The sequence below is a fragment of the Equus quagga genome, chromosome 8 (genome assembly GCF_021613505.1).
Source record: "Equus quagga isolate Etosha38 chromosome 8, UCLA_HA_Equagga_1.0, whole genome shotgun sequence".
NCBI lineage: Eukaryota > Metazoa > Chordata > Mammalia > Perissodactyla > Equidae > Equus > Equus quagga.
Genome location: NC_060274.1, coordinates 32,018,975 through 32,029,713, shown reverse-complemented (window position 1 = coordinate 32,029,713; position 10,739 = coordinate 32,018,975). Strand labels below are relative to the sequence as shown.

Genomic DNA, 10,739 nt, shown 5'->3' with positions numbered 1-10,739 from the left:
GGTCTGGCCATTGTCCGTTTGTGTATTCTGTCTCTCCTGCCTCGCTGGGATATAAACACTAAGAACATTGTTCTGTTTGCGGCTGTAAGCCCAGAACCCAGAACTGTGGTACCTGGAAAGCCCTCAGCCCTCTTTGTTGTTCATTCTCACAGTGCCTGTCTAGATCGAGTTAGAAAAGCTGTGATTCTGTCTCATGAGCTGGGTAGAAAACCAACCACAGGCTTGCCCAGTTCAAGCCAATTCTACCAATGTTTGTTGAGTCTCGCTATGTACCCGGGAGACTGTGTGGGGCTGTGGTTATTCCCAGGTAACACCAGACAGGCATGTGCCAAAAACGGGTGGAAGACCAGGATTCTGAGCACTCTAGCCTTTGCTCAGAATTTCTCTTCTCTAAACCCCCTTTGAACTCATCTCTACCTTTAAGACGCCTTCAGGTTCCAGACCTTCCATTTTCCAGGCAGAGACTGCTGGACCCACGTCCACCTTCTCCAGCACTCACTGCCTACGGACCTTGTCTGGCTCCCATAAGGCAGCTGTGTGGTGGCCGCTTGTCTTCTCAATGAGCTGGTGATCTTCTCAGTTGGATGATTCCCTTAGAGCGGGAGCTGCATCCCACCCCCAATACAGGGGACACCCAGGAGGGTCTTGGTGATCTGAGCCGCCCCCCCATCGTATGCTTGACCTTTCCCCTGAGCTCCAGATCAGATGTCTCACTGACCTCAGGATGCTTCATTTTCCACACACAGAAGTCACCCTGGGCTCAGAGCTGCCATCCGGAGATGGGTGGACAGCTGCTGGCCTGATGACCCAAGGCTGGAGCCCTACTTGAGCATCTCAGCTATGTGCTGATCAGGGCTCCCCATTATGTTTTTAAAAAACACTCGAATGGTTCTGAGTGATCTGTTCTTCCAGCAAGGAGATTCCAGGTTTGGGTGAATTTCTCTCTCAGTTAGAAGACTCAAGGAACCAAGGGACAAATGGGCCAGGATGGAACTGGAAAGAGATCCTTTGGGGCTGGCTCCTCATCGGGCTGATTCAAAACGTAAGCTGCTCAAGGGCAGGGTCTGGGGCTGCTGTGTTTGCTGAGTCAGTACCTAGTGCACAGTAGATGCTCCACAAATATTATTGAATAAATGGGAGGTATAAACACACACATTAAGTTTGAAATGAGAAACATCAAGTTTCAGTGGGTGATCATTTTCACTATTCACTCGTTTTGCTGCCTAATTTTCTCAGCCATCACAAAACACATTCTATAAAACAGCAAAAGACAGAATTACAGGCATGAAAGCGGGCTCTGAGGCGGGGAAGTGCGTTGCCCAGCTTCTAGCCACACATGCTCTTGACACAGGCCGATGAGATGCGGACCCTGCTTCCTGCTGAGCGCCACAGAAAGCTCGAACTTCAGAGTCCACCATGCGGCTTAAACCCCTCAGCCACTCTGGACCCCTCCGCGGTCTAATCCCTGAGTGACTTCGCTCCATTTTCTCATGACTCAGAATCGGCAGGTCAACATGGGCTGCAATGAATTCATACCTGTCTAAGGCCTTGGGAGGGCAATGTGAGAAAACTTTCACAAGATCCACAGGGCCCCCTGGCTTTTGTTTTATTCAGACAACTGTCTTTTTTCAAACCTGGTTGATGTTAGAAACGAAATGGCCTCCGCTGTGGACCTCAGACTTCTGAATTCCCCACCTCAACTGACCAAATATGCAAAAGAAGAGGCAGGGTTTCCCCAGCCCGAAGCGTCCTGGTCCCACCCCCGACCCCACATCTTGGGTTCCTCAGGGCTCACCTCTTGGGGCTTGGAAGACAAGCAGCTCTTCCTGCTCATCCCCAGGGAAGACACTGAGCTCTCCAAAGAGACGCCAGCCTTCGGGAAGTCCCTCCCTGTGCCTGACTTGAATCTCTTCTTCTGGCCCAGAAGAACAATTCCCTCTCGCCCTCTCGTCACTGAAGAAGAGCCAACAGCTGCTCAGCGCCCTCCTTTTAATCATCCTTAATGGGCTCGTAAACAGTTACTAGGCCCCCTTCCGCCCTCCCTGAGCCTCATTTTACTTGCATTGAGGCCTGAAAGCTTCTGAGAAAGGCATTTCGCTCAGGGATCCACGGACTTGCCGCTTCTTAAACGGGTAATCAGCCACTTCACCCACTTTAACCTCCACAAATGAACAGCTCTGCCTTCTCCTGCAAAATTTAAACCTATTCAAGGGAGTTCCCAGGCAACCAACCCTTATTAATAAATCACACCCCATCTGGGCCCGGACAGGGCATTTTTTTAAGTGTTTCTTGTTCTCGAGAAGTCACGCTGGCGGGCAGGCACACGGTAAAGGGCAGCCGCCCTCTCTGAAGTTCTGCATTTAGGGATGGATCCCGCCTGGCTTCCCCGGGCCATGGTGGGCCTGGGGAGTGCTCATCTGGCTCCCCAACTGGGAAGGGGCTTCTGCTCTAGGAGACCCTTCCCTGTGGTTATTGGACTAGGACCTCAGCAGCTGGGGGGCAGGACATCGAGCTAAAGCGAGACTTGCTTAGCCTCCAGTAGGCACACACTGGAAAGTTCCATTTCCTAGTCCGTCACGGTACCATGTATTTTCAGTTCATTGCTCACACCCACAGGGGGAAGTCCCAGTTGTAGGGTTGGATAGAGATTCCCATTGCGTCTCCGCTCTGAGTCCTGTGATCCCCTCCAATCACAGGAGGTAGGGCAGGAGCAGGGCTGGGAGGTTGGAATGTTGCTATCATTTTAGCTTTGAGAAAGAGTGATTTCATTTCAAAAGAAATTTTAACCAGGATGGCTAAAATTAAAAGGACCGACAATACCAAGTGTTGCCAAGGATGTAGAGCAATCGGAACTGTCAATCATTGCTGGTGGAAGTGTAAATTGGAGCTGTCACCTTTGGAATTCTCAGCAGATTCCGGCAATGGCTCTAGCAATTCCATTCCTAGGCATATGTTCAGAAGAAACGAGTGTTTACACTTACCAAGAGACACGGCCAAGGAAGTTTATAGTGTCGTAACATATAATAGCAAAAAACTTGAAGCAGCCACCCAAGTGTAGAACAGATAAATAAATTGTGGTGTATTCCTACGATGGGATACGACACAACGGTGAAGAGAACGGGACACTGATCTGCAGGACAGCAAGATGGATCTCACAGACGTGGCGCTGAGCAAAAGAGGCCAGACACGAAAGAGCACATTCTGTGTGATGCCATTTATTTGAAATGCAAAACAGGCAAAACTAATCTGTGATGAGAAAGATCAGACTAGTGGTTGCCTCTGGGAGGCAATGATGTATTATCAAGCCGAATTCCTTAGATCGGTGCACTTTGTGGAATGTCAGTTATACCTCAATAAAAAAGAATGAAAGGTATCTATTGTGTTTTCTTCTTTCCAAATGAACAACTCATTAATTACGCAGATTTTTTTTTACTGCTCTTCTTTTGGAGAGGACTTGGGGTGACTCACAAAGGTGCCTGGTGTCAAACTGTATTTATAAGTGACAGAATCTGGTTGATACTAAAATAAGGGCAGGAAAATAAGAAGAAACCAGGTGGGAGAGGAGTCCTCAGTATTTATGTCAAGAAGTCCTGGGGTGAACTGCACGGAGCTTCCTAGCAGTCAATGAGAAGTTGAAACACTACAATCGGGCACCCAGAAGTTAACAGTCAGCTGATCAGAAGCACAGAGAACTGAGAGAAAAAGGCAACTATGGGGTCAAACCCCTTTCTGTTTGTTTTTGACGCCCCATTTGGGGCCCCGAATCTCTGAGTCCCTTCTGCCCACATTTTCACCACTATGGCATACTCCCCCTCCCTCAGAGAATTTAGGGTGAGGCTGGACAGTCAAGGCCCCTCGCAGTGCTGCGCTGTGGGCCTGGCAACCAGACACCGTTTACTTTTCTGGGTGTGGCTTGGGGAAAGCCCTGCTCATGGGGGCTGGGTTTCTGTTCTTGGGGGTGCTCAGCTTGCCATCCTGGTCTCTAGAACCCAGGCCTGCCTCTTCAGCCTGCGCTTGGCCACTCAGCCCATCTCCTTCCTTGTTGGTGCCCCTCAGTGGCCCGGTCTCTTTCCCAGAGGTGGCTCCACTCCAAGCAGCTCCCAGGCGGCTGGACTCCTTCCGTTTTGGCAGTTGGGTTAAAGGATCTTTCCACCTTCTGGCTCCAGTTTTTGAGTTGAATTCATATATTGCCCCAGTAACTAGGGGGAAAAATATACAACGACCAGGTAAATGAAGGAATTCAAATGATTCTCTCATCCCCCATCTTCACCCTACTCCATTCTCACCCCAGAGGCAAGATGAAGCTCGCTAGAAGGTGTGAATAATTGAGATAGAAAACAGGCTTGTGACTAGCAAAATCTTCACCGGCCTGCCCTTTCCACGAGCCATAGAGCTCCAGGGCTCCAGCACACAGGTGGCAATTATCGTACCTCCCTGGAGGGAAAGATTTAGGAGAGTCTCAAGGCCATCTCAGAGGCAAGATTAGAAGGCCACATAAATCTTGAACACCAGGCGAGCCTCGGATCAACTAGGTTCAATTTCTGATAGCGTCCCCATTACATTCTGATGTGTTTGCTTTAAAAGACCCCTGAATCCCTGATATAAAAAGGAATTCACCAAGGAAGGACGAAAAGACTGATTTTTCTTGATGTTAGGTTCGCAGAGATTTGTAGACACAGACACTCAAATCTGGCCCCAGTTGAGATGATGCAAGGAAACCATTTTTATCGTGCGGAGCTGGCGGATGCTAATGGACGTGCTCCTTCACATTAGTCCAGTTGGCTCATTTCTTCCTTTTTCTTCTCTCAGACACACAAACGCAGGATAACAGCCCGGGTCCTCCCTGGCTTTTTCCCCAGAAGATCGAGTTTCAAGATGAGCCCCCAGCTCCTGCCATTTCCATGCCGCATGAGTGGCCTCTCGGCAGAGGATCCCACCGGCACTTATGCTAATGTGGGCACATTATGGTAACAAATCCCTAATAATAGAGGGAAATTTAATCCCGGCAGCAGCAGCCTCTCCTGGAGAGGAGCCATCCTCCTTCAGAGGAGGACTGCAAGGGAGGGTGGCAGGGAGCCAACATGCTTGCCTCCTGACTCTGGTTTCCTTCCTTTTATTCACGTCTATAATTGAGCCTTTGTAAGCGGAGGGATGCATGTAAAGGAGCTAAATTTGGAGCTGATTTCGTGGGGGTGATGAGAGCCCTGGAGGCCAGCTTTGCCTTATGTTCATCTTGCCGACCAAGAAGAATTTCTTGGCCCTGATCTACGAAAAAAAGAAGCCGAGCTCGCCATGCCTCCATCTCTCTCACCACCAATAGGATGGCACTAGAAGCATTCAGAAAGGAGGGGGGAGGTTGAGTCCCAATGAGCAGGGAAAAAAACGTGGGTTCTTGAATTCCACCAATTCCCTGAATTGGTTCATGATTTCAGGATGGAATCTAGACAGAGGTGTGGTCGTTGAGTGGAAGCCTTTAGGTGGAAACCCTCTGAGGCCTCACCCACGACCTTGTGCCTACAAGGGCCAGCACTGAGGGGCAACATAACCAAATGGATTGACAGACTGAATCAAGAGCAGGAAATTGGATAAGATGCCCCATGACCCCACCAGCCTGGAATAAGGAAAACACCCTTGTGGGTGGCACTGCCACCTAATTACCCGGGTCTATGGCTTCTCCATCAAAGACAGTGTTCATCTGGATTGTTTCCTAAGGAGAAGAAAGAGACAGCTTCAAGCACAACCCTACACTCCTCCCCCCAGGCAAGGCCACTCATCCTCACAGCTCACATTCCTTACCCAGGGCTTTCTCGACATTTATTTAACAGGCCATGCTAGATGCTGGGGACACAGCGTGAACCAGGCAGGCACGGTTCCTGCCCACACAAAGCTTGCAATTGAATGGGAGCCACTGACAAACAGGCGCTACAAAACAGTGCTAAGGGCTACCGTGGAGAATATAGGATGCCACGGGGGCACAGGAGGGAGAGAGAAGAGGATGTTTAATCCAGACCTGGCGGGTAGGAAAGCATCCTGAGTAAATGACACTTAAGCTGCACAGAAGAAAGTGCAGAAACACCACACAATGCCGGCTAAGATCTACATTGTGGACTCTGCCAGAGAGACATGCAAGGCAGGCACAGACGAGCACCACGGGCTCCCAATCCTGGGCTCTGGCTGTGTCCCCTCGCGTAGGCCAATGCAATGTTGGCCTGGGCTCCATATCTTTGTCTTCCCCTGATGTGTGCTCTGCACCATCCTCCAGGACCTGAGCTCTGTCCCCATGGAAACACCTCCTTCCCTCCCATGGTGCCCTCCCATGGTGCCATTCTTTAGCAGCTGACGGGGACAGTGTTTGGAGTGTAGTGGCGCTTCTCACCCCCAGTTTCATCACATAAGCCATCACCTTGCCCGCAGCTCCCCAGCTCTGAAAAGAGAGGAAATGCAGACTATACGGGCTTCATCCCCCTGATCAGCTCAGCAGCCACACTGTTTGTGGTCTTGGGGGTTTACTCATTTAAGCGATTAATTTGATATTACCTATTTCTAAGGCAGTCTCTGAGTGGCATCACCAAAGGTACTTGCCTTAGACAATGAGACCTGGGGAGACAAGAGAGGCCTCTGCCTCCCATTATCAGGTAGACGGATACGTGGAAACACTCAGGTGAGGGCCCAAAGCAAGCATTCCAGTGCACTGGCTTGTCCTCCTCGTTGTGCATACTCTTCCCCAAATTTAGGGTCTTGGGGCATAACAAAGTCTTATCATTAGGGGGTGGGGGAGAACTGCAGGGTTTCAAGTTCCATCGATTCCCAGTGATGGATCAGGCGGGTCAGGTTCAGTAAAAGAAAATCAAGGAGGCAAGATGGGGCGGTAACTCTCCAGCATCCTGTAACACTTGGCATTTGGGTGACTCAACAGTGTTCAAAACATTTCCCCATCTGTTATCTCGGGCAGGTGTTCTCACTCCCATTCCCCAGATGAGAATCCTAAAGCTTAAGAGCCTGAGGGAGTCTGCAAGGTCACGTGGCCAAGCGGGCAGCGCCAACCCTGGACCCAAGCAGCGTTCTCTCTCTATCACTTTTCTGCAAGGTTGTGGAAGAGCAAAGAAAAAATAAATACCCTTGAAGCCTATAGCACCAGTTCTGGTCTTTAAGCTTCTCTCCCCCAACTCACTCTCCAAGAGAGCTGGTGTAGATAATAAACATCACTATTTAATATTTATGGAATCCAGTTCTTCTGCTAATACATCAGCAGACATGTTCAGCGGGGGAACAAATTCTATCAGGAGTTCGTCACAGAGCAATCTGTTCCAGTGGCCAAAGACCAGCCTCTCCCCGAATGATAACTACCCCCGTGAGGCGGTGGCAAGGTCTGCCTGGGAGGGGATGGGAGCCTTTGGCCACCCACCCCCAAGTCAGGTGCCCCGGGGCCAACCGTACTCACTGCCACCACTTTTCTCTCCGGAGTCTTCATTTCTGCAGGGAATAGAGCAGGCAGAAGTTAAGCTTCTTGGACACTAAATTGACCTTAAAATGCTATCCACACAATGAGATTTCTCTTAAACAGGCTTTGAAATCAGTACTGCAGACACAGCAAAAAATTCTCTGCCTGCAGACATGTTTGTTGACAGCTTTCCATCTTCTCAGAAGAATACGCATGCACATGCACATATACATATAAGACAAAACTTTTAAAAATTCTTTTACTTTTTCCAGCTTATTGTTACCACCGGACCTAGGAATTAGCCTTTAAATGGCTCTCTGGGTAAGAAAGAAAGATTGGATGGATACGTGTGTTCATTGCAATGGGGATGCTTTGCATCCATTCCTTGTGCCCTTTAAAAAAGTACCTAAGGTGGGAGGTAGTTTGCGAAACCCTCACTTATTGAACCCATCTCATTCGATATGATCAATAACCATTGTAATCAAATTTCTAACCCTGCTTAGAAATGTCATGCCTTGTGCATGACAGACACACACGTCTATGGATCCGAGTGGTTACAGCTATCATCTTTTGAAAACACACTCTCCAGTTCTTTGTCCTGTCTCTCCCCACAGCCTGGATTCTCCTGGAGGCAATAACTTTCATCAGTTGGTGACATCCCTTGGGCTTGGAGTGGTTCAGCTGGCCCTGGCTCAACTCACCAACTCTCTGAAGGCATTCGGCCCTCCCCAAGCATCTGACTGCACCCCGCCCCCTTTCCAGCTAGCCTGACCTAAGCAACTTGTGATAATGATCAAATCCATTACAACCTGAGAATGAAGTGTCATTTGTTCTTTAAAGACAGGCATCTGTTCAATACAGAGCCTTCGCTGTCCTCAGGAGGGGTCACACCAGAGAATTCCTCGTTCGTGTCCCACTTGGTGCAGTCAAGTGTTTAAGCTGAGCTGACGGAGGTGTTTAAGCTGAGCTGACGGAGGTGACTCTGGGTCAGGAACAGACAGGACCAAAACGAGAGAGCCAATGGGCCGAAGGCACCAGCACCCGGCCCTTCCCTTTCGGAGGTAATGTCTGACCTCTGTCTCATTCCATCCACAGATGATGCGGATGAAAACCCACCAAGACAGGATTGCACCCTGACTCTTTGCTGAGCTGGAACCGTTTTATATAGTACAACAGAGCAAGTAAAGGACAACAGCAACAAAGGGAGCAAGCACCATACATACCTCCTTTCTTCACCCTGTTCGGGGAGAAAGGGATGGACCAGAGTTAATCTGAGAGTATTCTGCACCGTACACACAACAGCATGGGGCCCTTTGGGCAATCGGGTTCCTCGGGACTCAGAGGTTGATTGAAAGGGGGACCAGGGATGGGGACTAACTAAAGTGAAGGCTGTGCTCCCACCCCTGCTCCCAACAGAGGGGCAGCTCCCACTACTGGTTTAGGACTAAGCAGGTTCTGGGAGTCGGATAAGTTTGAAAACTTGCTTTCTAGAACTTCAGGGAATATATTTCCTCTGACAACACCTGGTGAGGGCATGACCACCCCAATCAGACGGATCGGCTGGTGATCCTCCCTTGCTCATTTTTCTCGCCAGCAGCCAGCTGAGCAGAATGTGTGGCTCACAGCCGAAGGTTGGAGGGCTGGCAGTTAAACCCTGGTTTCCTGGAACAGGAAGAGCTGGACTTGGATTCTAAGACCACTCCCACGATAACCTCTGACTCTATAATTCTGTGACTCTGATTTTATTCTGTTTTGCTATTGGGCAAATGTTGGCTGCCACATGATATAACTAATTTCCAGAGAGCCCAGGCCTGAGTCTGAATCACTAGGTTGTTTTTCTTCTTTAAGTCAGCCATGTTGAAAACAATAAATATTTAGAACATAAGGTAAGGCAACCAAGTTCAAGGTGCGTATTTATCATTTAACTACAAATTGAATGTGAGTTGCAATGTCTGTTGGATTACTTCCTTTAAGAACTTCTGCTGAAATCCCCTTACGGTGTACCACCATCCTTACAAGCTTAAGCGCCACTCTTTTGGAGCCAATTTTCATTTTCCAAATCAATTTGCGAGTAGTCCAAACACAAATGCCTTTTTTAATTTCAGCAGATGCTCAAGGATTTCTTACCTTGAAGTCAAGGTTGCCAATAGCAACGAACTTCCCCAATAAATATGGCAAAAGGCAACGCGTATCTTTCTGCTAAAGCCTCATGCTTTTATACAGAGTCTTTCATCCCTACATTTTAAATTATGAGACAGTACTAATCTTCAGGATACCTTTAAAAGGCACAGGAGTCTTATCATCCCTTCTTTTTGCCAATGAGAAACTCCAAAACTGACATTCTAACATCCCAAGATGCTTGGGACGGAGCTAAACTTGGAATCTAGAATTCTGAGCTCACTGGGACTCAGCCATGAAACATAATGCAGCAAGATTTTAAAAAATAGTGTATTAAGCCTGTTCTGTACATCAGGAACAGTGCTAAGTGCTTTCTTTGCATTTGCTCATTTAATTGTTTAGTTTTGGGCTCAGGAAATCGAGATTCACAGACGTTATTATTCGCACAAAGCCATAGACCTAGAAAATGGTAGAGCCAAGATTTGAACCCAGGCCTTGTCTTACTCCGAAGCCCAGGCTCAGAACCATGACGCTCTCAGTGTAAGAGCCACTGAGACCCAAGAAACCGGCAATGGAGGAAGCTCGTAAGAATCTAGAGCTCTCTTCTCCTCACTCTGTACCTCACCTTAGCCAGTAAGAGACACTCAGCAGAGTGTCACCATAAGAGGCTGAGTAGTGAGCAGGCGAGAACAGGAGGGAGCGGAAACAGCCCCGTGTTTATAGCCCTCGAGAGTGAGAGATCCGTCCACACGCGAAAGAACAATGATGATTTAGTCGCACAAAAGCCCAGTTGAGTCGCTGGAGCCAAAAGCTTAATTCCCTTATCAGTTTTTCGGGCTTCCTCTAATTCCATTCCATCCTTTAAATATTCTACAAAAAGAGCACAGCACATTCTCTTCCTCCTCACACCAGGCTTTTTTCCGAAGATTGTATCCAGGGCAAGGTCACCAAAGGGTTGAAGCCTCAATTTCACTGAGAGGGCACCAAGGACAGGGCAGGTGCCTGCGAAAACCACAGGAGAAGTTTCCTAGCCCAGCAGGTGATGAAGAGGCTACCAGGATTTCTTCCCCCATATTTCCTTTCACTTCCTTCACCCTCCACCCTGTAGAGAAATCCTGATTCTTTCTCTTTCCTTCTCCTGACATCACTGGAAACAGTGACCTAAAGGAAGTGGTGGAAA

The 10,739-nt window shown here is 48.7% G+C and overlaps 1 protein-coding gene across 7 annotated transcripts in view; it reads right to left on the bottom strand.

Moving 5' to 3' along the window:
* Nucleotides 1–3,205: 3,205 nt before the first annotated feature.
* The window catches only part of CDHR3 (cadherin related family member 3), a 57,251-nt gene continuing 49,717 nt past the window's right edge, over nt 3,206–10,739 (bottom strand). For 2 of the 7 annotated variants that reach the window (XM_046668848.1, XM_046668851.1), the window contains exons 16-19: nt 8,665–8,678; nt 7,433–7,473; nt 5,659–5,707; nt 3,206–4,199 (exon numbers count right to left, since the gene is read on the bottom strand). In XM_046668848.1, coding sequence (XP_046524804.1) covers nt 3,895–4,199; nt 5,659–5,707; nt 7,433–7,473; nt 8,665–8,678 — 409 coding nt within the window. In that variant the 3' untranslated portion in view covers nt 3,206–3,894. Of the gene's footprint in view, nt 4,200–5,658; nt 5,708–7,432; nt 7,474–8,664; nt 8,679–10,739 lie in introns of those variants that run through there. The other 5 variants (XM_046668849.1, XM_046668852.1, XM_046668853.1 and 2 more) reach the window with 4 other exon arrangements.